Source organism: Thamnophis elegans, chromosome 7 (assembly GCF_009769535.1).
Source record: "Thamnophis elegans isolate rThaEle1 chromosome 7, rThaEle1.pri, whole genome shotgun sequence".
NCBI lineage: Eukaryota > Metazoa > Chordata > Lepidosauria > Squamata > Colubridae > Thamnophis > Thamnophis elegans.
This window is the reverse complement of record NC_045547.1, coordinates 35,677,583-35,705,429: the sequence shown is the minus strand read 5'-3', so window position 1 is coordinate 35,705,429 and position 27,847 is coordinate 35,677,583. Positions and strand designations below refer to the sequence as shown.

General features: G+C 37.2%; 1 protein-coding gene across 1 annotated transcript; it reads right to left on the bottom strand.

Annotated features, from left to right (window-relative positions):
* Positions 1-20,938, bottom strand: SLC5A8 (solute carrier family 5 member 8). Its single transcript, XM_032220544.1, has 15 exons — positions 20,129-20,938; positions 19,298-19,363; positions 17,720-17,771; positions 17,128-17,195; positions 16,352-16,506; positions 13,406-13,546; positions 12,067-12,196; positions 11,575-11,663; positions 10,650-10,759; positions 10,228-10,295; positions 9,011-9,097; positions 8,363-8,556; positions 7,256-7,359; positions 5,035-5,120; positions 1-1,615 (listed from the first exon to the last, which is right to left on the bottom strand). The coding sequence occupies exons 1-15, from the start codon at positions 20,477-20,479 to the stop codon at positions 1,502-1,504; spliced, it is 1,815 nt and encodes a 604-aa protein (XP_032076435.1). The 5' UTR covers positions 20,480-20,938; the 3' UTR covers positions 1-1,501.
* Between the last annotated feature and the right edge of the window lie 6,909 nt (positions 20,939-27,847).

Below are 27,847 nucleotides of genomic sequence, written 5' to 3'. Positions count from 1 at the left end.
CCAAAATACCTTTAAATACATTATTCTGAAATTAATTAATTGATATTTTATAAACAGGTCATACCCAAGTAATTTTTCTTCCAAATATATACAGTGTTAAGAGATAAAACTTCTCTCTCTCAGAGCATCATTCCTTAAAAAAATATTCTTATTCTTCTGGTTAGCTCACAAACCATTCTTTATTATCTTTATATTATCTTTATTACATACACAGATAATCAGACTTCCAGAGATTCACAACCATATGCCTCATTATTCTATCATACAAATATTATGTATTTCCAAGCTCTCATTGGCAACTTCAGCCATCACCTAAACTCCCTTTCCCAATTTTAGCCCAAAAGCTCCAATCTTTGACTTGTACCACTTTTTCTTCTTCAGTGTTCTGAGTCCATGTAGTTGTGAGATCTATTCTTTGGCAAAGAAAAGGAAGATGGTAGCTTTGCTGCTTTCCAGTTTTTTAAAAAAAAGTTTTAAAAGTTTTTAAGGTTTTAAATAAAAAGGCACAGCCAACTTGAGAAGCACCAAGAAGTTTGGGACTGCAATAAAAATATTTCTCTTTTAATATAAAAGGACTTATTTCTGAGTAAACTTGTAGGATTACATTCTGATCTCTATTGAATAATTCACATTGGACCATCTCTCACAAATTTGCATCAGGATGCAAAATCAATTGAAAGAATTGCAGGACTATGTTTTTAGTTTTAACCTGATAACATAAGCCCTCTTATTGCACTGTAATAGATGCTGTAAGGAAATCATTTGAAATATTGAAGTTTATACATAACCATTAATATACCTAGCCTTTCTGTGATTTTAGTACCCTGCTCATAAAGGATCCAGGAGAATAAAGTTCCACATGAGATCTACACATGGGCAATTATCCATGTTAACATACAAAAATCAGGGCATGAAGAAATGTGTAACATTCTGGGTGATGCTAAAGACAAATAAATGAAGCTTTTGGAAAATAAAACATGGCAATGCAATTGTATGTATCTTTTTCCTCAGAAGTAAAGTCTCATTGAGTTATTTGATCTTATTCCCAAATACACAGATTATAGCCAATAGCCAATGAAATAAAAAAAAAATCATAACATAGTTTTCATTTTGCACACAATAATGTGACAGGTATTAATTTCCAAAATGAGCTTCACATATCTTCTGAAATCAGAATGTTAGATTTATTACTGTTTCCATATTTTTGCAGTTACTTTTTTTTAGAATAGAATAGAATTATTTATTGGCCAAGTGTGATTGGACACACAAGGAATTTGTCTATGGTGCATATGCTCTCATTGTACATAAAAAGACAAGTTACTTTTTGCATAATGTATTCTTTAACAATGTCCCAACCAATATGGAATGAAGTTAAAATATGGGTGGGCAAAAGTTCAGGTTAAGATGAAATTTCTAATATATTCTCATGAGCAAAACTTAGTTGTATTCCATGTTAATACATTTGAAATAGCTGCCAACTTCAGCAAAGTATCCAGCATCTTCACAAATAAATATCATTTCCGGTTTTACTGTCTGACATCATTTCAATATGATTGAAAGCTGGATTGTCAGTTCCTTCATTGGATGGTGGGCAGTCCAAAACTCTTTTATCTTCCTAGAAAATAAAATATATGTTTAGAATAAATGTAATAAGGAACAATATATATAATAATAAATATAACAGCTCATTAAATAGATGTGATTTTGCTTAGTGACAAAATAATAGTAATATTGGTTCCAGGCAAATTATCCTTGGGGAGAGGTTCCTGATGGAGAAAAAACTTATAGCTATCTGGGTATCAAACCATGCAGGGATTTAAGGATTAATAGCATGACACTGAATTGGGCTCAAGAAGGTACCAATTATTAATAAAGTTCTTTGTAATTTCAAATCCTTCAATAATTCTTAATAAGTTATTGCAGTTTATTTATTATATCCCCCCTTTTATTTTTATATAAATAATTCAATGCAGTGAACATACCCTTGCCTTCTTCTATTTTCTCCACAACAACAACATTATGAGATAGGTTGGGTAGTCCAGCTAGCTTTCATGCCTAAGATAGGACTAGAAATCACCATCTCATGAATTCTAAGCCAGCACCTACACCCACTAGACCAAACTGGTGGTCTTTATATTACAAAACTACTTAGTTCCTCAATGGTACATAAAAATGATCACAACTTATGAATAAACAGTTTGGTTTAATGGTTAAGGCACCAGGCTAGAAAGTGAAATGACATGAGTTCTCATCCTGCCTTCGTTGTGAAAGACAGTTGGGTGATCTTGGGCTAATCAGTCCCTCTCAGCTCAACTCACATCACAGAGTTGTTGCTGTGGGGATAATAGCAGGAGAAAAGTGTGTTTGTTTCCATTGAATTATTTGTAAAAAAATTAATGAAGGCAGGATACAAGTAAATAAGAAAATAAAATGAGGTGCTCATGAGAGTTTATATTTATTCATAAACAAAACAGAATTTAAAAATAATGTAGAGTTTTGGAGATTTGTGCTTATTATTGCTTAATAATCCCCTGAGTGATTAGATACAGTTTTGAGAAGGTTCCAGAATTCTTCTTAAATGCCCAAGTCACAGTGGTGGCCCAGGATAGGATTTACCTGCTTGGATCAATACATTAGCTGCACGACTAGTAGAAAACAATATTTGATCATGTCATTCATTGACAATTGCAGGATTAGATTATTGCAATGTGTATTTATTCTATCTAATGTCTGTAAAAACAGTCTGTTATTTCAGCTATTTAACATATCTATTTATCTGCTGCCAAATGTAAATAAGACAAATGGAATATCCTCATAGGCTTTCAATTTCTGCATTGAAACCAAATTTTTATACCAACAAAAACTCTAAATTCTAAATATCTCAAAAATAGGCCTTACTTCTTGGTTATTACCAAATTGGTGGGGAGGTGGAAGTACGTGGCATGGGTTTCTGTGCTATGGATTTTTAGGCAGCTCAGAGTCACTCTATGTGAATTGGGGCAGCCATATAAATTTGTTCAATAAATAAATACATTTCAAATAAATTTTGAAACAGGTTCCTAATTGAGGTATGATAAATTGAAAGCTAGTATCTTAAATACAAAACCCCAATCTCCAACCCTACCCCTTTCTTTGGAACACCATCCTCTTGGAACTTTAGAAGGGAGAAGATTTCCAAAGGGAACGGAAAAGTCTTTCCTTGATTAAAGGTATGTGTAAACAATTCCCTCACTAATGTTAGCCTTCAGATAGAAATACTAGATTTTTCACATAGTTAATAAAAGATAACCAACAAAGAAATGGTATTTAATAATATAATTGCAAATTATTTCAGCTTTTCAGAATCAATTTTATTGTAAATAATTTTTTATAAGTTAATCAAGAGTTTCATTTTTAAGATACAGTGCCTAAAAAGGGTTGTTTCTGACTTTCAAAAGACAATGTTATAAAGAAGAGTTTTGTTTGTAAAAGAAAGCTCTCTGCAAAAGCCTCTATAGCCTAACTCATGGAGCCAGGCTTTGATCATCTAACATTTTGACTAACTGTGGGTCCCCTGAGTGGAATAATTTCTGGGATGGCTTTTTAATGCTCGTATATAGCAGAGGATGTAATAAAAATTTCCACTTGCCAGAATTTTCCATCCAGGTAGGAGTATTAATATCTGGAAAATGATGGGTATGATGTCAAAAATCAAAGCGCTGCCATTTTTGTACTTGCATGCAATGTCAATGCATGTACAAAAGAGGTAGAGTTTAGATTATGATACCATACCTTCCATTTTGCAGATTTTGACCTTCCTCCTTGGACATCACTACCGTAGAAGAATCTGATATATATCTTCTGTTATATCCTCAGTGTCTTCAGCTTTATAACAAAAGCTAGTTAAGAATTAGGTACTTTTAAGATCCAGAACTTCTTCAATACTGATTTTTTTCTTTTATGTAATAATATTTCATAGCCAGAAAAGTATAATAACTTAATGATCAAATTTACTTTCACACATTATAAACTTATATAAAATATACTATTTATATCAGGGGTGGATTGCTACTGGCATTACTGCTGGTTCGGTGTGCAAAAAATGAAATCTTTTCTATGATGAGATTAAAGTACATAGGGCTGTTCAAAAAAATTGTGAACAATATCATCTATAATATGTATATTCCTATCAGAGATGGGCTTCAAAAATTTTAGCAAGGGGTTCTCTGGGTGGACATGGCCATGGTGGACATAGCCTAGGTGGCCTTCTGCACCATGGCTGGGGGGGGGGGTTTCCTCGAGCCTCCAGGAGGGTGAAAATGGCTTCCCCAGGCCCCAGAGGCCCTCTGGAGGCAGAAACAGGCCCGTTTCTGGCCTTCCTACACTTCCGGTAGGCCTGTTTTTTGCAATCCCTGAACCTCTGTGCTCACCCTGCACTTATCTGTATCCAAAATGGGCCGCATGGAGACTTCTGGGAAAGGTGGAGTGGAGTGGGCAGCACCAGCCAGGAGTGTGATTTGGGGATTCTCCAAACTGCACAGAATCTTAGCTAGGGGTTCTCCTGAATACCTGTGAACCCTCAGCAGCCCACCCCTGATTCCTATTACACATATCTCTCAATGTCATTCTGACAGTGGCCAATTATTTATCCAGATAACAGCCAAGAGTAATATTAATAGATTAAATATTGAGGGCAAAAAGAACTGATAACAGCAAAACCACATCATAGAAATAAGTCATAATAATTTTGACCTCTGAAATGGAGTGTACTTGGATCTATCTTTGAAGATAATATGAAAACTTAATTTAATAAAATATGATTATTATCTGACTAATTAGGGGACAAATCTATCCAATTATGTGATTGGAGTGTGTCAACCGGTGTACTGTTTCTGTGCTCACTGATTTGTTCTAAGCACTTCAAGCACTAAATGGATTGAAGTTGGACTATCTAATAAATTCCTCTTCTTATATAGTGTGGACCCCTCTGTAATTTTTTTTTGTTTCTTTGCAATCCTTATATGTCTGAAGTCAAATAAAATAATGTATACATACTTGTTTTAATTTACGAAATAAGAAATTACAAAAAAGATCCTCTTTGCTGAGTAAGAATTTTTTGTCCACCTTCTGCTTAAGTCCTCCTGAAAAACATTTATGTGGTTAGTTAAAATACATTCACACACAGTTTAGAATCTTTATAGTTAAATTATTATTTGTGCAAAACAGTAACACTAGTATTAACATGAGATAGTATGAGATGGCATGAGGTGGTGTGTAATCACTTTTTAATTTTTCTAACTTGTTTTTACTTCTGTTTTTAATTTTGTTTTTGCTTATGTCTTTTTATATGGTTGTATGACTTCATTTGTAGACTGCCCAGAATCACTTCAGAGAGATGATTTTTATGTAAATTTGATAAATAAATAAACAATTTTTCTTGAATTGTATAGTTTATTTATTCATTATTACAAATCTGTATCCTACCTATTTACTTCAATTAAACATATCCAAGTTGAGTTAAATCAATAAATCTATAAAGACATCAAGCTAATAAGAAACTTCATATAAAATAGTGCAAACATATGACAAAAGGTCATGCTTTTTGATATAGAAGAATCACGCGAACTGGGATGTTTAGATGTTTATTTATTTATTTATATTTTTTTTAAATCCTACTTTTATTATTTTTATAAATAATTCAAAGTGGTGAACATACCTAATGCTCCTTCCTCCTCCTATTTTCCCCACAACAATAATCCTGTGAGGTAGGATGAGCAGAGGGAGAGAAATAGAAAGAGACAGACAGACAGACAGAGACTGGCCAAAGTCTATCAGACACTTCCTAAATCAATCTTCTCCAACCTATGTTACACCACAACCAGACTAGAAATTCTAGGAATAGTCCGTAACACACAAAAGGTGACAGGTTGGAAAAGACTCCTCCACATAATCTAAAAAAGCAGGAATTTACAGGACAACAATCATTTTTTAGATGTTCTAGCCCTAAATTGTTTAAAGATGTAAAAATAACAAATTCAAATTGTGGCAGGAAATGAACACAATTTACAACACAGTATATTTTTATGCATCCATCACTCATCTGAATCAGATGTTATTCAAGCAGCCTCCATGTGGGAGAGAGACTGACTGAGCCAGGAAGAAGAGTCAAGCAGGGAATACCCCCCTCCAGCCGTGTCGCACTCCTGGGCCTTAAGCTGTTTGGAACTGGGTTGCAGAGGTGGTGAGCAAGTGCAGGCATGCATTCCCCACTTTCACAGAACCATCCCCTCTCCCCCATGCTCGTCAGCAAAATTGGAGAAGTTGGGGAAGTCTATCCTGGTGGACACAAGAGGATGAAGTCCGACCTCCCTTGAATGCTATTAAACCTCATCCACTTTCACTCAGATGCAAACCATCAGTCAGAAAATTCCAGTATATAGGCTGTGTTTAGTAATAAAACAGTTAGTTGAATTCGTCAGTTGTGGGTCTGGTGGTTTATTCCTGACACTCCTCTAAGATACATAACAATTGTATTTTGATAAGATGTTTGTGTTCTGTAATATTCATAAGTGCTCATGCCAATGAAACCATTTTTCATGCATCTGAAGTAAACTTGATTTTTTTCAAACTGATTTGAATCTGCAAACAACTAGGCAAGGTTGTCTGAAAATTCAAATCAGGTTGATAAATTCAGACAGCTAAATAAATTACAACTTAAAATAAAATGAAGATTTGTCATGTACCAAATTATTTGTTTAATTGTATATTAAGCTGGACACACTTTAAAAAAGATTTAGAAGTGCTCATGTGAGCTTGTATAAGCATTTCTCAGGTAAGTTTAGCATCTTTGTGCTGAAGCAGTCTGAGTTCCTGGCTTTCAAACAAGATTGTAAAAGAAATTATTGTGTAATAAGAAATCCTATTATTCTAAATCAATGTATATTATTGTAATGAATGAGATACTTTATTTGCCCAGGCTCTGAATTATGGACAAATGTTTATTATAGAAGAAGGGGGAAATGTAAATTAAAATTTCAAAGTTTAAAAGATTAATATTATAAATAAACCAAAATTTAAAACTCAATTCCCAATAGATATTTAATTTTTGGATTCTAAAAATCCAGGTATCAATGCAATTTCAAATCAGAAACCTAATCCTTACATCTTGATATTATAAAGTTAGATATGATTTTATGCCGAGCAGGGTTTGCATTATGTTCTTCTGGAAATAAATTTACACTTGAATAAAAGCAAAAATAGAGGAATCATTAATTACCTGTCAAAAGGGCAATGACTATTCCCACACCAATTGTAATCAGAGTTCCAACTGGGCTTAAATAAAGATAGGATAAGGAATACAAAGAATTTGCCAGGATGGGTCTAGAGGGGAAAATATAGAATTTATTGATGTATTTCCACAATTCATATGAAATCTCACAATGACAATGTTATATTAAATGTAAATATTTAAAACAGTTTAGAAAAGCAGTATTGCAGTCACAATTAGAGGCTATTGCTGTCTTCATTCACAGAAAGAAAATGGTCTTGTGCCCGCAACAGTATTGTTGTATGCACAAGGCAGGCAGACCTTTATTGCAACAGCACAAAGTTCCTTTTGTCATTCTGCTTGACTTTGGCCACTTTTGTGCACACTGTTGATTACAGTCACATATTACTCAAAAGTGAGTCTAGACTTTCAAGCTAAGAGAAAACTAAAGCAAAGTAGGTGCTTTTCTTCTCTGTATGAAGATGATACACTGATTAAAAGCAGTCACGATAAAAACATAATCCCAGATTTGTTCTGATTATATCTACCATAACCCAAAAAGTATCTTCAGGTCTTTAGAATATGATGTTTCTCTGCAAGAGACACACTATGGTGGCCAGGTTTACTTAACATATTAAACTATCATTAGTTTATTTGATATTGATTATGTGCAATATACTCAGTCATAGCAATGTGGCAATCATAGTTAATGACAAATATATAACATAACATAAGCAATTGTGGCTTAATTAGTGAATCATAATTAAACAAATAACGGTTTAACACAATCTGTGAACCCATCCTAACAGATATATCAATTGTTCGGTAACACTTAAAATTATGGGATTTTGCCAATTTCCTTTTGAATTTAAATGTACATTTCCATTAAAAAATGTATATTATATGTATAAAATCACTAGCAGAAGCAAGTTAACATCATTGGATAAATCAATAGCAATGGAAATGAACAATTATCCCTTTCTCTGCATGTGATCTGCAAAGTATTAATGTATCCTGTAAATGTGAACAGAAAAATGTATACTATAAAAGACTTACTGTGCCTGGCATAATTAAGTGTTACATATTAAGTGGATGGTTAATAAATTTAGCATATACCTCTCACTATTTTTAATTGTGAGCTGATCAATGGAATCCATTGCATAAACATCTGTGCTTAGGTTGGCTATGTTACAGCCTATAATTGTACGATTTAATGGCAGGGTCCTAAATGGCAGTGGCTTATAAATATGAGATCCAATTCCAATCCAAAGGGTAATAATAAATCCAGAGACGAGACCTATAAAAGCACCCTATAAAACAAGAAATAAAATGTGATCACATTTAAAAGAAAAGTAGAAGTAAAAGAAATAAATCCCACCGTAATTTCTGAACAATGTACTTTTAGTAATGTAACAGATGTCACATTAGTTATTTAGGATTGCATATACTACTTTCCTTAAAAAAAGCAGCCATAGAACTTTTTAATATCATTTAGAACTTCAGAAAGAGAAGGATCTCCAAGTCATCCTGTTGATATTATTTCTGAAACAAACATTTTGCCCCTACAGTATACCAAAACTAAAAGAAAGGTAAGGTTCACCAAAATGCTTACAATTCACTATGGTTTGAATTGATACATTTAATAGCTTCAAATACATTTGATTAATTATTATTATTTTTTTGCAAGGAGGCTGAGGAATGTCTTGAATCAGAAGATGGGGCAGCAATTAAATAAATAGTTCTATAAACAGAAAAGTTTCTTACCAGAGCGTTGACAAATGGAAAAAGAATTCCCAAGGAAAAGAGTCCTAGGAGAGGCCCACCAATCATGCCAAAAATGGTCAATGCTGCCTAAGGAAACAAGAGGGGTTCAGTGAGAATTCAGCTATAGTTTTGAATGTATTCAAATTTCAAAAGACTATGAACCTGTTCACAAGTGGCAGTAAAATTTCTTTCTGTGTCTAATACAGTATGATATGGGAAGCTGCCCAAATGGTGAGTGAACAATGGAAAGTGAAAAAAAGTTATACATTTGAAAGATTAAAATTTACAAACAGTGCTAAATAGCTTCATTTTCATTTAAACGTGTTAAAATGAAAAGAGAATATTTAATTTTGTAATACACTTATCCATTTCTACTGGAAAAATATTCCGAACCAAAATAGTGGTTATTTATTAGAACATTCTCTAATTGAAGTCTTGCAGATATGTTGGGATTCAGAACGTTCAGCAAGCATTAACATTAACAAATATTAACAAATATACTGTAGGTAGGCATTTAGGAAACTGTGATAATCTCCAGCATCTGTGTAGAACACCACATAGGCAATAGTACATGAATTTACAGATAGGAAACACTATATATTAAGATACTGCTCAATTAGTAATAGGAAAGGGTGTTGAGACAATATAGTTAATCCTTTCCCTGAAAACCATTTCCCCTCTTCAAGTTGCCCATGCTGAATTGGTTGGGTTCTGATTTTTCAAATTAGAGACAAATATAATTGAAAGGAACATGTCTTGGAAAGTAGAAATGACCTGTGAGGAAATTATTCCCTTCCTTTATATTTTCTCTGCCATCATTTGCCCCACCTTAAAATAGCTTTTAAAACAATAAATGCACATAAACATGGACTGACACAAACAAAGGAAAAGGAAAGAAGAAAGAAAAGCAAACCATTTTATGCTGACTTTTAGTTGATTTTTACTGACTTTTAGTTGTAAATGTCTTATTGACACATCACATGTTTGTAGTGCACTCTTATACTGCACTTATCCTGTGCTCATGCTGAATCAATTCACTGCAGGATGAAAGCCCCTTCATTGAAGGTTATGGACTGCACTAGCTTACACAATTGAGGTTTACTCAATGCTAATACTACAATCAAAGAAAGTCCAAAGTATAAAAAAGAAAATTGAAAGGAATAAGGGTTGCTTTGTTTTCCAGAGAGTTTTCTTGACAAAGAAATTATTAAAGATACCTGTAATAATGCTCCTAGCTTTGATGCCACAACAGCCATAGCAACGCACACAGCACCATAAAATAAACCTATGTGAATGATGCACACAAAGAGATCAAATAACAAGTTTTTATTTATTTATTAGCAGTAAACAAGTCAGGTTGTTCTTTGTCAATAATAATCATAACAACAACAACAGTAACAATGTCAAATCCAGTCTAAACATCTGGCTGACTGTGCAACTAATCATAATAATATGCTTTTTTCACTATACAGACTTTTTCTGTAAGCATCTAGCCATTTAGCTTATATATAAAATGCTACAAAATAATAATTAATATATTTTAAAAATAGTAATTGTACATTTTAATATTTAAAAACAAATAAAACACTATCCTTCTTAAGATAATTTAAATTTAAAATAAATATTAATATATACTTACTCATGCACATAGAAATCCAAGACAATTTAAGTTCAGTTAATGTGAAATAAGGTTTAATGAGGTCCTCCACTGTCACAGCAGCTAAAGCATTGACGCTAGAGGACACTGTACTAAGGCAGGTAAAACAGAGTTCATGTAATTTCATATCAATTTAAAGGTGAATTTTATTTGCAATCAAATAGTTACTATAGTGTTTATTATTTCTGTTAAAATTAAGCAGCTGAATAATTACAATAATTAAAAGACATTAGTTTTTCAACTAGTTTTATCTATTACTTTGAAAAAAAGCCATAATTTAAACAGTCTCCATTCTGTTCAAAAACGTTCCTAATAAAACCTTAAATAAACCAGTCTATATAATAAAGAAATTATTGGCTTATTATAATATATGTTATAATAAACTATGATTAGTATATAACACAATGGATTCGTGGCTTATGCTAAAAAAAGCACATTTTGGTTTAGCATAATATACCAATCCAGTGACTTTCATTTCTCTGTAAAATTTTCCTAAATTCACTTTTCTTTTTATTTACTAATATTATTGTTACTAAAAGTTGTTCGTTAAATTATTTTAAGTCAAAGGGCAACAGTATTCCCATAAAATACGGCTACACATTCAAAGTAACATACTAATAAAATATGTGCCCTCAGCTCATATTTAGATTAAATGATATCACTTAAAATGTATAAACATGAAGCTGTGCAGAACTGGGATGAGCTGCTGTATAGATAACTTTAAGGGGAAAATATATACCATACCTCTGGAAATCCCATTAAAGTACAACCACACATCTTTCTTGAGAACTAAGTCTCCTTGAATTTAATGGGTATACCATTTGCGTTTGTTATAAGGTTGCTATTGTCATTTGATTCTATTGAAACATCCCCACTTCTCTGCCTATTGAATTTTGAATTAACTTACCTTAAAGTTCCACTATAAGCACAAGCAACAAAAAGGCCTATCATTCCTGGAAACTCGTTGAAAAGTTCCAATACCAGATAAGGCATGAGCTGAAATATGCAAATATAACATATATTTTATACATTTATTTTTATGTGGTTTTTTCTCTTATATTCTTCTGCCTCCCTTACAATAAAAGATAAATACTTTTACATGATAAAAACATATGTAAAATAATCTCTCAAATTGCTTTTTTTCAAGAAAGATACATTCATGGTTCAAAATCGGCATAAAAATACAACATTAATTTAATTCCTCAAATATGCATGGTGTCCTTTGAGAGACATTATCCAAAAATGTAATGTTATTAATTCCTTAATTGTTTCCTTCAAAAGAGGTTTCTCATAATTGTTGCTAGTAATTCACTGTAATCAAATCAAATCCCAATAGCAAACTGAAAATGACGGCCCTGATGTTTATTTAGCATTAATTAAGAATGTTTTAATACTAAACCTGGTCTGATGCTCCCACACACTTTGCTTTCAATGGGTCACAGTTCTTAAAAACAGAGTACATTACTAATCCACATAATACTGCACATGCAAGAATTAACCAGAGTCCCACGAGGTTTAAATAAAGAGATCTATGAGAAAACAAACAAGAGGATTTTTTTTACTTTGTAAATATTATAATTTTGTAGCATTATATAAGTGCACTTTGCATTGTATTGTACCTGTGTTCATTTCCTTTTTGGCAGGAAAAGAAAAAGTCTTTGTTAGATAGGAATGTACTAGTTTCTTTGGCTTAAAAAGTTATGCAAATATTCCAACAAAGGTAAATAGTTACATACATGTAAAAATCACTATCTGACTTGCCAGGATTTCAGGAGATTTTTCCCACATGAATTAAAACATGGTGGCGCAGTGGTTAAATGCAGCACTGCAGGCTACTGCTAGATCAGCAGGTCAGCGGTTCAAATCTCACCGGCTCAGGGTTGACTCAGCCTTCCATCCTTCCGAGGTGGGTAAAATGAGGACCCAGATTGTTGGGGGCAATATGCTGACTCTCTGTAAACCGCTTAGAGAGGCCTGAAAGGCCTATGAAGCGGTATATAAGTCTACTGCTATTGCTATAGAAAAAAAAACAAAAAAACAAATCTTCCTGGTGTTTAATTATTTTTATAAGGATTTAAAACATGGTAATATTCTTATTATTGTAAATATACCCCAAGAATAAGATGTCACAAAAATATGGAGACAAATAAATGAATAATATGCATCATATTGGACAGAACGAGGTATTATTTTGGGCTGCCTTTAGGTCAGTTTGAAAATTTAAAATACAGTTGCTAAGTAGTAAGAGATATATAATCTGTGAGAACTAATTTCCAAACAGCATGAAACTGCTACTCTTTTTTAATTGTTACCCTGTCAGCAAGTACCTTGAACAGCAAAATTAGCTCTTTGCTTAAAACACAGATTGGATAGGATCGTTAATTTCCAATGTTTATGTCAATAGTTAATTATGCCCTTCATGATGGTTATTCTTTACACATACATAAATGGGTAATAAATCAGACAGAGTTTACAAAAGCAAAGTTCCATGCCTGTTTGAGATTTTAATAATGGTAATAAATAATTTGATTATTGATTATTATAGTTGTGGTTTATATCCTTCAACAGAATGTCATATGAAATGCTAAAGTCATTGTTACTAAAGCTTTGCATTTAAAAAAGGCTATAATACATAACTACATTATAAGTATTCAGGTTGTATCATTATTGGACACTGATGTTGAGAATGCAGTTTAAATGAAAACCCTTGAGCAAACAAATAAAATATGTTAACTTACAATTTTGCTTGAAATCGGGATTTGCAGGAAAGATATCGCTGAACTTGAGACTGATTGACTGCATATATACCAAGCCAGGTATAAGTCCCACCTATAACAATTGTCCAGAATGTATGCCTTTGCAAAGGATTAGGATTGAAGCTACATTGAATAAAAATGTATTTTATAGTATTAGCTAACTGTTCATATGTCTATTAAACATGACTTTTTTTCTTTCAATGAATATTTATCAAGCTTAATTTGAAAACATATTAAAAATTCTAAATATTAAGTAGAAGTACTGAGAGCATGGAACACATTTTAAAAACTTATTCTACAGAGATAGTCCTCCAGATACAAAAGGTCAATTAACGAATGTTCAAAGTTACAACAGATACCCTCAAACCACATATGACTCTGTTTTAAAGTTATAATGGCTCCAGTGCCCACCTGGCCATTCACCCTTATAACTCAATATGGGAGTGCTGTAGCATCTCCCCACCTGTCTCCCTTCCCTCCCTCCTACCCTGACATGACCCTGAAGCACATGGGCCTGCTCCCCATGCCTCCTAGAAGCAGCTGGCATTTTCACAGCTCCGACAAGTCTTTGCAGAAAATGGCAGCTGCCTTTGAAGCTTTCTGCCCTGGTCAGCTGGCCATTGGGAGATTGCAAACTTCTCCTGGCATTTGTTAGTCTTTGGGTAACCAGACCCTACTGCACCATAGAGAGTATTTTAACATACTGCACCTGTGTATGTTTTGCCAATTGCACAGTGGCAGTTAGGACCGCGCTCCAGAGAGTTAACATCATTGCCCAGAGGATCATTGGTTGCCCTCTCACCTCTTTGGAAGAGCTTTATAGCTCCCACTGTCTTAAGAAAGTTCAAAACATTCTTAAAGATCCATCTCATCCTGGTTACCCTTTTTTTGAACTATTACCATCTGGCAGACGGTACAGGATAATAAAAACAAGGACAAATAGGCTTATATCCCAGGACAGTAACCATATTGAATTCTACTGAATAGAATTGCAATATTAATGCAATATCAGGAGTTTTCAATTCAATTGCATAGAATGTGAAGGGGGGGTGTTTGTGTTTTATTTTTATAGTTATAATGTACATTGAAGATGGCATTTAATTTCGTTGTACGAGGTGCAATGACAATAAACAACTAGTAAAGTAGTAGTAGCAGCTTTAGACCGAGCTTCCGACAACCTTTTCCTTACTTTAACCCCTCTCTCCTCCAAAAAGGGTGTTCCTCTCCTCTCCTTCATTTTTTCAATAAATAAAGCTAAAAAAAAAGCTGGGAGGGACAAAGTTGTTAATCTTTCTCCCCTCGTCCTGGTGATAAAATTAAACTCTTCTGCCTTCCAATTTCTATCCATTTTTAAAAAGCTAACTTTGATTCCAGGCTGAAGAGTAGAGGAAAGAAACCAAGCAGGCAAAGAAACTCTTTCTGCAGCTTTTTGCCTTGAGAAAAAATATTCAGCTCAGAAAGTTGAGCATCTGTATTAAAATGAGACAGAAGCGAGATCCTTACAAAACTTTCAGCTGTTTGTCTGATTGCTTGTAAGACCCAGCTAAGACTCTAAGAGTTTATTTGCTTGCTTGCTTGCTTGCTTTCCTCTATTCTTCAGAGTCTGATTTCCTAAGGCTAGAAAAAGCCAGGTGAAATCTGCAGTCTCCTGATAGCCAGCTGATGGGTAGACAGCTGATGAGGCAGAAAACTCTGAAAGGTTAGGGAACCAGTCTTTTTCCTCCAGAAAGGCAGGGGCATCTTGTCAGGAGGAAGGGCAGGGGCGGATTAGCACTGACAATTCTTGGTGCCCCTCCTTTGTACATACTGCACAAATCTTTATTGGTTTATTTTTTTTTCTTTCTCAACTTTGTGGTGCCCCCTTTGGGCCTGGCACCCTAAGCACGTGCTTAGTCTGCTTAATGGTTAATACACCACTGGGCAGAACCAGGAAAGGCAGGCATGTCCAACATTTTTCTTCTCCATTGTTTTTCGCTGATAGGACAGTTAATTGTGTAACAAGGCAAGAGTGGGAGCCTCTCAAGGGGCAAAAGCAGAGTATGGGATATCTCGGGGGTGGGTGGGGTGGGAGGGACTTGGGAGTCCCAAGGCAGGTGGGCTTGTCTCTGCACTAGGCCTCCCAAGATCTGCCCCATCCCCGAGGCACCCCTTGCTTCACTTAATGACTCACATATTTGATTAATGAATACCTTGGGTAGAGCAGGGATGGTTGGTCATTACTTGAGGCAGGTCATTTAATATTTATTCCAACCTCCGACCCTAATGGGCAAGCTTCATTACAGTCATAATAATTACATCATTAATAATTTTGGCATTGAAATGCAAATATTTCTTAGGAATAAATTCTACAATTGTATTGAAAACTATTTAAGCTCATGCAAAATTGGACACCCAATCTGCTATTTTCCTATCTTTTGTGGCCTATTATAGTCTTTTTTATGATATACCTGTACTATTTTGGATTCTTCCAACAAACCAAATCATATGGTAGACACATATTACAATAGGTAGGTAAGTTTTTACCTTATGAAAGTCTTTTTAACTTGTACCTACTTTCTCTCTCTCTCTCTCTCTTGCTGTCTCTCTCTCTCTCTTTTGTCTCTCTCTCATTATTTATTTATTTGACTTATATCCCACCTTCCCATCAAATCTACAATTTACTTGAAGATCTCTTTTTATTTTATCTCCTCCATTACAACTATGAAAAGTTTGAGCAGAGAAAATGTGAGTAATTCAATGTCACACATTGATTTTTCATGAATGAGACCTTCCTGGTCCTAATCCAGTAACTTAAGCATTCTGATCAGTAGATATAGAATCAGCCTTATTCTATATCTATTACTGGAAAATATCATTTGTTTGATATAACAAATAATATACTGTATATTTGAAGGTTTCTTCTCCAGCTCAAATAAATTAAGTACTTACTCCCAGAAATCTAATCTTTTTCCATGAGAGGCATCATTTATTATATTTCCAAACCCATGTTGTACTATCGCACCACGTATAATCACAGATAAAAATCCAGCAATCATGATTCCAGCTTGAAAAACATCTGTCCAAATCACTGCTTTTAGTCCACCCTGGATGGATAAGAAAAAACATAGATTAAAATACAAGGCAACTAACTAATATTAAAAGGAATATAATACTCATATTGGAGTCTAAGACATTCAATGCATTTCTTAGCCAAGCCATACAAATATCTTTGCATAATGCAGATTACAGGTGGTCCTTGACTTACATTTAGTGACTGTTCAAAGTTACAAAGGCACCAGAAAAGTGACTTATAACTGTTTTTCACATTTACAACTGTTGCAGGAACCCAATGATAACATGATTAAAATTCGGATACTTGGTAACTGTTCGTATTTATAACGGTTGCAGTGTCCTGAGCTCATGTGAACATCTTTTACAAACTTCTGACAAGCAAAATCAATGAGAAAGTCAGATTCACTTAACAACTGTGTTGTTAACTTAACAACTGCAGTGATTCGCTTAACAATTGCTGCAAAAAGGTCATAAAATGGAGCAAAGTTCACTTAACAAACATCTCATTTAACAACAGAAATGTTGGGCTCAATTGTGGTCGTTAGTTGAGGACTATCTGTACTTAAAATAACAGAAGTAAATATAATGAATTTGTTCAATTAAGTGTTTAAGCTTTGCAGTTGTAGCAATTTTCAAAATAATTGCAGACCTACCAGTGTGCAATAGAAAGTACAGACTACTCCTGTTCCAACAACTGCACCCCATAAATGAATTCCTGTAACTAGAGGAGAAAAAGTACAAAATATTTTTTTAAATTAAAATAGCAGGAAATGGTTAATCCAAAGCATATTCAACTTAATTTTAAAAATTAACTAATATGGGATTCCAATATGTTCTTAAATACACAACTCTCCTGGAATAATGCAGATAATTTAAATCAGCAAACAAAGGTAAAACTGAACTAAAGAGTGAATCTAATCATTTTCTTGTTGAAGGATTGATTAAAAATATATGTATATACATATTTATTATATATGTATTATTGAAGGCTATTATAAAAATAATGTAGAATATAAATATTTAGGTTTTTGTGAAAATAAGAATGAAAATCATTATAACAGAAATGTGCATTGTATTGCAAATATCACACACAAGATTAATTGTGAATTGATCACATTTTTAAAAGAATTAATTATACAGGTAGTCTCAATGTACAAACATTCATTTAGTGGACTGTTCAAAGTTAAATGGCATTGAAAAAAAATGATTTATGAACATTTTTCATACGACTGTTGTAACAGTTACCTTGATATAAAGCTAAGGCTGGAGCATAAATGACAATTCCAGTGTAAAGTATCTGAAAAATAAACAAACAACACAAACTGTTCATCTTGGCCTTCCAAGAACTCTTTAGAAACAGTACAATACTGAATTGCATGGTGAATTAAATTCAAACAATATAAGACATACATGTTGATAAAAGTGATAGGTTTCAATAGTGTTTACACAAAATACCAATAAAATAAGAATAGTTTTCATCTTTAGGATAAAAAAATAAGAAGCTATCATAATCATGAAAAAATGCAGAACATTATTGTCTGGAACATTACTGCAGGCAAAGTAACAGTAACAGTAATTACTTATAAGCCACTCAGAGTCACTTATTACAGTGAGATGAGTGGCCTATAAATTTGATCAATTAAATAAAGAAACAAGAAACAAGTTATTCTAAGAACATCGTTGAGTTCATGAACAACTAAATATTTCAAAAGTGGTCAAGGTACATTCATAGTCGTAAATTATGATTGAAATCTCAAGTTGATTAAAATTTGTTTTTCTTTTGATAATCATAATTCTGAGAAGTAAAATATGTTATGTGATAGTTTACTCCTGAAGTTAACAAAAAATTTACTATAGTTCATCTCCTGTTGTTCAGGAAAATCTCCGGTGTACCAAAGAAGTTTTAGGATAATGAAAAAAGTAATGAAGTAGAAGATGACTGAAGATACCCTTAAATTATTTTAGATTTGAATCCAAGGTATATTCCAAAGAACAGACTAAATGGCAAATATGCCACTTTACAGGATATAAAAAAGTTTGTAAATATCAGTAAAACATTTTCCTGTTTAAAAGGTTTAGTTCAAAATTCTTTAGCATATTTATTTATTTATTATAAATTTATTTATAATAAATATTTATTATAAATTTATTATTATTAATTAATTAATTAGACTTATATACCGCTTCATAGGGCTTTTAGCCCTCTCTAAGCGGTTTACAAATTTTTTTAGCAAATTGAGTCAGCAATTTGCCCCCACAGTCCAGGTCCTCATTTCACCCACCTCAGATAGATGGAAGGCTGAGTCAACCTTGAGCCGGTGAGATTTGAACTGCAGATCACAGTCAGCTAAAGTGGCCTGCAGTACTGCACCCTAACCACTGCACCACCTCATCACCTATCCACCTAAATATCTATTATAACTTAAATAGGCAATCAAACTCTCTTTGTCATTGGAGATGAAGATTTTCTTTACTTTGTACTTCAGTTTAGTTTCATATAAAATAATATAGTTAATAACTTCACATCTGTTTTTAAAAACCAACTTTATTTTACCACTATTTTACCACTATTATTTATACTACATTAAACTTCTTAGTTATGTAATCTACTGCAGAGTTATTAGATATTAAAATTTAGCAATAATAATAGCACTTAGACTTATATACGATGCTTTACAGCACTCTCTGAGCAGTTTATAATATGAGCATATTTCCTTCAACAATCTGGGTCCTCATTTTGCTAACCTTGGAAAGATGGCAGGCTGAGTCAATTTACTTTAGAAATATCATACATTAAGACATGTATAAAATTAATTTTCTTACCGTCAGTATAATAAAGAGTCCTGTTCCACACAGGCGCAGTGGTCTATTAAACCGCATTTCTAGGTACTGTAATAAACAAACACTTTGTAAGATTTGTGTGTAACTTTGAAGAAACAATTGACATTTTACTGAATAATTATTACTTTAGAGTTGTCTTAACTCTTCAGCCTTGCTTTATTCTGCCAACCTCTGTCATTCTATTCTGTTTATATAAATCTACATTCCACATCAAGTTTTATTCTATACATAATTGTTCTGTTGCATCTAATACAAGGTTTCACAATGATTATTATCCAATAAAACTTGTGTGCTGAGTCACGCATAATTCTATTTCATAAAATGAAACAATCACTTCAGGCAGCAGAATCTAGGGGGCTATATGACAAGGAAGCATATTCATTTGCCAGAAGCTATTCTGTCCTCTCTAACTAAACCAATGTTAGCAATGTTTAAGATGTGCGACTTTTAAGATGTGTGAATGCATGCTGGTTGGGGAATTCTAGGAGTTGGCGTTCACATATCAAGTTGCTGAGCTTGTGAAACTACTCTAAATTATTTTCATGCCTGCTGGGATCACATGGTAATGGAAGATCGATCTGCAGCGTCCAAGTCTATAGGACAAGCTGCAGAGCGTTTCCAACTCTTTCCAACTTACACCTCCTAGTTGAAAATGAGTGATGGAGTGGAGAAAACAATATGGCAGTAATTGTTTGTGTGCAATTACTAGGATGTGGATAAAACAATAGTCCGCAGCCAAGAAGAAACGGGCCAGTGCCTCTCGAGAAAGCAACTATGAGCAGAAGAAAAGCTGACCGGTCTCCCCCTCCCTACCTCGTAGGTGCTGGTGATTTTCAGGCGGTAGAAGACGGGCATGAAGATCTCCGCGCTTATGAGCGCCACGAACGCGTAGGAGATGGCGAAGAGGCTAAACATGCACCCGAAGCGGTAGATTTCGGCGGGGGTGCCTAGTATCGTCACGGCCGACATGAAGCTGGCCGTTAAGGAGAGCGCCACGGGGAAAGCTGACATGCTGCGGCCCCCCATTAAGAAGGATTCGCGGGTCCTCTGGCCACCACCCGCGAAGGCGTAGTACACTCCGATGACCGCGGAGATAACAAGCATGAGCGCGAAGACCACATAGTCCCAGACGCCGAAGCCCCCGACTTCTCTGCAGGTGACCATGGATGAGCTCCGTGCGACTCAGGGGCGCTCTGGACCGCCTGCTTCGCTTCTTCGCTCGGAGCGCGCTTTGACTTGTCACCTAGCCCCGCAAAACTCGGCACGCTCTGCTGAAGAGACGTCCGCTTCACCGGCAGCCTTCGCTTCGCACAACTCCAGAAAGTGCTGCTGTTCTCCTTCAGGACGAAGCTGCGCCTTTCTGGACGGGTCCCCCTGGCTGGCACTCGGCCGTTTGCCTCCTCGTTCCTTGCCCGGCGCCCAACAATAAGTTAACACCGGCGTTGATTCCTGACGCCTTTCCCGCCTGCCGTCTATGACGCGGTTGGAGACCAAACCTTCTAAGTGAGCTCCTCTCTGGTGCCTTGAGGAGGAGGCGGCACTTAATGTATAGGCTCCTTTTTATCTCCGGCTTCAGTACCGGAGTAATGTCATCATTGCGAGCATCGAAAGGGGAGGGAAAGAGAGAACAGCCCTAACCGGTCCAGACCAGGAAGACTTCCTCAACTGTGGAATACAACTGGTGACGGGAGGGTGTGGAGTGTCATAGTCATCCCCGCTCCCGCCCAGCTACTATCTCTTATTATTGGAGATGTTAGATTCTTTCATCCAGATAAGACCTTGTAATGTGATGTCCTCAGAACCAGGGCCCAGTCTTGCAGGTGGATTAAGCATTACTGCCAGGAACCCATAGCCTCCATTGATTTGTTTATTTAAATTGTCAGACTAATACCATCTTTGGTCTCAAAAGGTGGTCGTTTGTTTGTGTGTTTGCTATTTAATCTCTGCTGGTAAATTGATTCCTCCATTTCCTCCTCTTACCAATGCAGGAATGAACCTGGAATTAATCAATCCTTTCCCCAGTTTCTCAAGAAGCAGGTAGAATCACAGGTCTGCGACTAAAAAGCTGTTTAATTATTTTCATCTAATTTCCATGTATTTTGGTGTGTTGAAAACAAATAAAATATTTAAAAAACTCCTAGACGTCATGATTTGTCACAACATGCAAAATTGTGTTCAAATTTATCATTTTTTAAAATTTTTGGTATTTTTTATATTATGGGTTTTTAACCAAATTTAAAGTCCAAATTACTATTAATTAATTTACATAAGTGCATTTAAGATATAAAATGCCCCCCAAAAACCTAAAGGTTTTGTCCAAGTTATGTAAAAAAAATATAGCACTGTAAATCTGATGGTCAGCAATATATACATAAGCTAAGCAAGTTTTAAGTCTGTGCTTCTAATGGTAGAAGGGATTAATCTTTCCTGAAGAATCCAGTGAGAAGGAGACACAGGGCATACTGTGATGTCTCATGTACAGACACAGAGCTGCTCTCTCCTGCATGCCACACTTGTGCACGAATCATCATCAGGTTCTTGGTTCTAGGCTGTTCACAGTTTTTCATCGCAATTCATGTTAGCTCGTCATTCTTCAACCATTATGTTATGGCTCCACGAAAGTGTATTAATTTGCCACACAGTTTCTGTTTCATCTGTGGTGAATATACATTGTTGAAGCAGCAGCAGAATATTACAGACTTTGTGAAAAAAGTATACTTTGCATACTTTGGACTAAAAATTGGAGATCAAGATAAATTTTGGGCGCCTCATAAAGTGTGCAAACGGTGTGTTGAGGTTTAAGGGTAAGAAAAAATCTTTCCATTATGGGATTTCTATGGTATGGCGAGAGCAAAAGAACCATAGTGATGACTGTTACTTTTGTTCATGTGATGTGAAAGGATTTAATTCCAAATGGAAGCATTCCATTTCATACCCCAATCTTCACTCAGCAATTCATCCCATCCCCCATGGCACAGATATACCAGTACCCAAGCCCCCTGCTACCTTGGAAGAGATACCTAGCTCCAATGAAGGTGAAGTCATACCTGAACAAGATGACAAATCAAGTTCTGACTTTGAAGATGATACAAGACCAAAATTGTTTTCTCAGGAAGAGATGAATGATTTGGTAAGAGACTTGAATCTTCCCAAAGATGCCGCTGAGTTACTCAGATCAAGGCTGAAAAGCAGGAATGTATTGTTGCCAGGAGCGTCATCTTCATGGTTCAGACATGATGTCTTTTTATAGATTCTTCAAAAAGAAGTCTCAAAGCAGTTTTACTCCACAACAGTTTTTACACTTCCATACCTGTAGGTCATTCCGTACACTTGAAGAAAACCTAGGAGAACTTGGAATTGGTTCTTCATAAACTTAAATATGAAGACCATGGTTGGCAAGTGTGTGGGGACTTGAAGGTCTTGTGCATGCTGCTCGGGCAACAAGCTGGGTATACCAAGTACCCTTGTTTTCTGTGTCTATGGGACAGCCAAGACTGACAAAATCACTGGACCAAGAAGAGCTGGCAGCCAAGGGTGCTAACAGTCGGTGAAAAAAATGTCCTCCGAGAAACTTTGGTACCTTTCCATAAAGTTCTTCTACCACTTCTCCACGTAAAATTGGGATTGATGAAGCAATTCATAAAATCACTTCCAAGAGATGGAGAATGCTTCAAATACTTGGTCACCAAGTTTCCATGCCTGTTGGAGGCTAAATTGAAGGAAGATATGTCCGTCAGACCAGACATTAGAAGGCTTATAGTTGATCAAGAGTTTGTCAATACCATGACGGATCCTCAAAAAGAAGGGTGAATTGCATTTTAAAAAGTCATACAGAAATTTTTAGGCAATAACAAAGATCCTTACTACAAAAAGATCGTCAGAAGAATGCTGAAAGCATTTCAGGCTTTAGGTTGCCTGATGAGTTTGAAAGTGCATTTCCTCCAGTCCCATCTTGACTACTTTCCTGAAAATTTGGGAGCTGTGAGTGAGGAACAAGATGAACGATTCCACCAAGACATTAAAGAGATGGAAAGCAGGTACCAGGGAAAATGGAGCATTACAATGATGGCAGACTACTGTTGGATGCTTCAGAGAGACATTCCAGATGCTACTTACAAGCATAAATGCACCAAGAGGAGCCTCACAAGGAAGAAGAATCGAGTTTAGTGTGTGTAGGTGAGCTCATTTCAGTTCAAAAAAGGATTTTCATGAAAATATTGTAATAAAACTTTAATTTTATAAGTCTATTTCCATTTATTTTGAGGTATTGCCTTATTTAACATAGTTACCTAAATTGTCAGGAAACATTATGTCCTATGACAAAATGGAGGTCGTTTTCGGATTCAGCGCACCAAAAAACATAAAGATTACGTGGAATAACCAAAATAGCTCTTGAAAAAAATGTTTTTTGCAGACCTGTGATTTGTGAATGATTCTTCATATTACATCCATCCAAGTTAATATTTGCAAGGCAAGGGTGATACATTTTTAATCTTATTTGGTTGGCAATATGTGAACTGATGAGGTTATACACTATGTTAAACAGCCCATACATCATGTAAATTCAGCCAATTATGGTTTAGTTAATAAACAATTCTGAACAATGTTTAGAAAATGATATATGAACTTAAGCTTGATATAGAGTTGTCTGAAGGTGGCTCAGTGGCCAAGACGCTGAGCTTGTCAATCAGAAAGGTCAGTAGTTCGGAGGTTCAAATAGTTAGCGCTGCATAATGGAATGAGCTCCTGTTACTTGTCCCAGCTTCTGCCAATCTAGCAGTTTGAAAGCATGTAAAAGTGCAAGTAAAAAAAATAGGAACCACCTTTGGTGGGAAGGTAACAGTGTGCCTTCAGCATTTAGTCATGTAGACCACATGACCACGGAGGCATCTTTGGACAGCGCTGGCTCTTTGGCTTTGAAACAGATGAGCACTGCCCTCTAGAATCAGGAACAACTAGCACTTTTGCGAGGGAAACCTTTACGTTTACCTTTACTACAATTGCATGTAGGGGTTGTTTGTAAGCATAGGCTGCAGATAGCTGCAGACCTTCAATACACTCACCTCCCAAATTCCAACTTTGTGGAGTGCATATCCTATATGCTGATTGGTTGAGCCAACTTCCTGTTCTGTGCTTTGCTATTTGAGTGCCCCCTAGCCAGATTACATTTGCAGAAATATAAATGGAACATCTATGCAACCATCTGTGAAGGTGGCCTCCCTCAGTAACCAAGAAAGAAACCACTCAACTCCATTTTGCAGAATTAAGAGTACTTTTACTGGTCATGAGTAGATAGCAGCTAAGCAAAGCAAGATCTAAGGCAAAAGCACGTGTAATCATAGATATCATCAGGTTGGTATGCCGGACAGTTGACCTTGGCGGCAAATCCTGTATCTGCAGCATGCGCAGTAGATGGTGAGAACAACTCCCTTTTAACAGTCACTCCTGTACTGATACTTCCTCACCCAAATACCATGCCCCTCCCCTCCCCATTTCAATGGCAGCCGAAAGCAGCAAAAAAGAGGCTGACACTATCCCAGAATGACACATACATTCCCTGATGTGCAGTGCTGGATGAGTCTGCTTGATCCTTCACTAAAATGAACTACCTCCAACTTTATGATGTCTGATAGATGTAAACATGGTCTACTAATAAGTAAAATTAATCTGTATTAAAGCCAAACTGTTTTGTTTAGATCTATGGGGCTGCGTATTCATAACCCTTTACACAATGATCTCTTGTGAAAGTTAGTCCTCACATGATTTAAAGAAAACCATATTAGAACAGGCCATTACTAGAACAAGAACAAATAAAAACTGTATCTCCTGCACACAAAATAATTACTTCTGGCTCTTTACATATTGTGGTCAGAAAAAAGTAGGCATAGAGATTTGAACACTGACTGTATAAATCTTGCTTCGGTATAAAGCTGTATAAGTTTTATGGCAACTTTACTGCCATAAAAATTGAATTATTACAAATGTCTGTGTTGAATATTCATTAGTTGGATTGTGTATGCATTACGTTTTAGCCGGCAACAGCCTCTTGCGCCCTGATTGGCTGGGACACAGCTGATTGGCCGAGATACGATCTTAGCGGGGCCACCCAGTTCTCGGCCAGTGGTTGGTTGTATAATTGTATAAATATCTTGGCGTGTGTTTCCCCGCCAGGAATCGTTGTCACCTCTTTTTTAATGTTAAATAAACCTGCTACTGTTTGTTAATCCTGGCTTCCGCGTCCTCCTTCTGCCGAACTACAAAACTGGCGACGAAGGTGGGATTCTCCGCAACGAACGCTGACCTACGGAAGGAAAAAGTTCTGGTCTCTTCTCTCCACTCCGCAAGTCCTTTCCGCATCTAGCCACGATGACTTCTGCCTTGCCTCCGTTTGCTCCCTACGGTTCGGGGGGAGAATCCTGGGAGGGATTTATGGAACGTTTTGAGTGCTATCTCATTGCGTCCAGGAGCCAGGCACAGACCGACGAGGAAAAATGCAGTTTCTTCCTTTCTTGTTGCGAACCCTCCATGTTCGCCTCTGCCCGAGCCTTGGCCGCTCCAAGGCCGGCGTATAAGTTAGGCTGGGACATTTTAATGGCCAGGCTCAAAGGACATTATGCACCGACACCCTCAAAGATCGTCCGCCGCTTCGCTTTCCGTCGCCGGGTGCAGAGACCTAACGAGTCAATTAGCCAATTTTTAGAGTCCCTGCGGACTACGGCTGCCCAATGTGACTTTACCAACTTGGAAGAAAACCTGGTGGAGCAATTTGTTTGTGGTGTGCGGGATGTAAATTTGCGAAGCCGTATGTTCCGCCATCAAGACATTACCTTACTCCAGACCGTGGAGACTGCTAGAGCAGCGGAGGTCTCGGAGCAGTCCACGGCCGATATCGAGCGGCTACAACTGGCTTCGCCTACTCACACCTCTACTGGCCCCTTCTCGCAAACGAGCCTAGTTGATGACCTGCCACCCCCGGAGGACCCAACTGATGAAATCGTGGGGCAGCTTAGGACGCAGCCGAAGCGCAAACCTCAACCGCAGTCGGTTGCGCCTCCAACAGCTGGCGCCCCTTGCCGTGGCTGTGGTGGTCGCCATGCCCGTACAGCCTGCCCTTTCCGCAACGCAACCTGCCGCCGTTGCAACGGGCAAGGGCACATCGCTAGGGTTTGCCGGGCCTCGCTGCCTGCCCCATCCTTCCTGCAAACTGCTGTCCAACCCCAAGCGCAGCCGCGCCGCCAACCATCGCGGCCTGCTCGGCGGGCTGAAGACTGCTACACCATTGATCAATCGCAAGCCTTTGACTGCTCTCTTAACCAAGCCTCCGCCGGAGCCCGGAAGATCGCTACCTCGGTCCAGCTGGAAGGTCAGCTCTGCTGGATGGAGGTGGACTCCAGCTCCTCTCGTTCTCTGCTGTCCTGGGCTCTTTTCTCTCGCCTCTGCCCCATGGTCTCCCAAAGCCAGCTCCTGCCTGCTAAGACCACTTTAAGGGACTATCAGGGGAATTTCATTCCCACCTTGGGCTCTTTCCCCATTTCGGTCTCTTATGGCCCCTTTGAGGGAAAATTGCCCGTCCTGGTAGTTAAGGATTCCCTCCCTGCTCTTTTAGGCCTGGATTGGTTCCCTGCTCTGGGTCTTTCAATTGGGGGGGTGCACCGGGTTGTTTCTTCTTCCCTAGAAAGCGTCCTGTCTGATTTCGCGGACGTTTTTGACGGCCAGCTTGGCTGTTATAAAGGCACCCCCATATCCCTTAGTCTTGACCCCCAGGTTGCTCCAATTAGGCTGAAGGCCTGCAGGGTGCCTTTTGCCTTAAGGGCCAAGGTTGACGCTGAGCTTGATAAGCTCCTGGCGCAGGGAGTCATCGAGCCCGTTGACCACTCACCCTGGGAGACCCCGATCGTTCTCCCAGTTAAGCCGGATGGCTCGGTGAGGATCTGCGCCGACTATAAGTCAACGATCAACCTGGCCCTTCAGGCGAACCCCTATCCAGTCCCTGTGGTGCAACACCTGCTCCACTCATTGGGGCAGGGTTGCACATTCGCTAAACTGGATATGGCGCAGGCCTACCAACAGCTCCCGGTGGATGACGATGCGGCGGCTGCGCAGACCATCGTCACCCACCGTGGGGCTTTTCGTTGCCACCGCCTTCAATTCGGCATTTCCGTGGCCCTGGGGATCTTCCAGAGCCTCATGGAGCGGTTGCCCCACGGGCTTCCCGGCGTAGTACCATATTTCGACGATGTTCTGATCGCTGCTTCCAGCCGCTCAGGACTTGTCGAAGTACTAAGGAAGGTCCTCCTGCGTTTTAGGGGCGCGGGTCTCAAGTTAAAGCGCAGCAAATGTTCGTTTGCTGTCCTGAGGGTGGAATTCTTGGGCTTCTTAATTGACGCCCAAGGCATCCACCCTACGCCTTCTAAGGTTGCAGCTATCAGGAACGCCCCTGCACCCACCTCCAAGGCGGAGCTACAGGCGTTCCTGGGGCTACTTAACTTCTACGCGCCGTTCAATCCGCATAAGGCGTCACTAGTCGAGCCG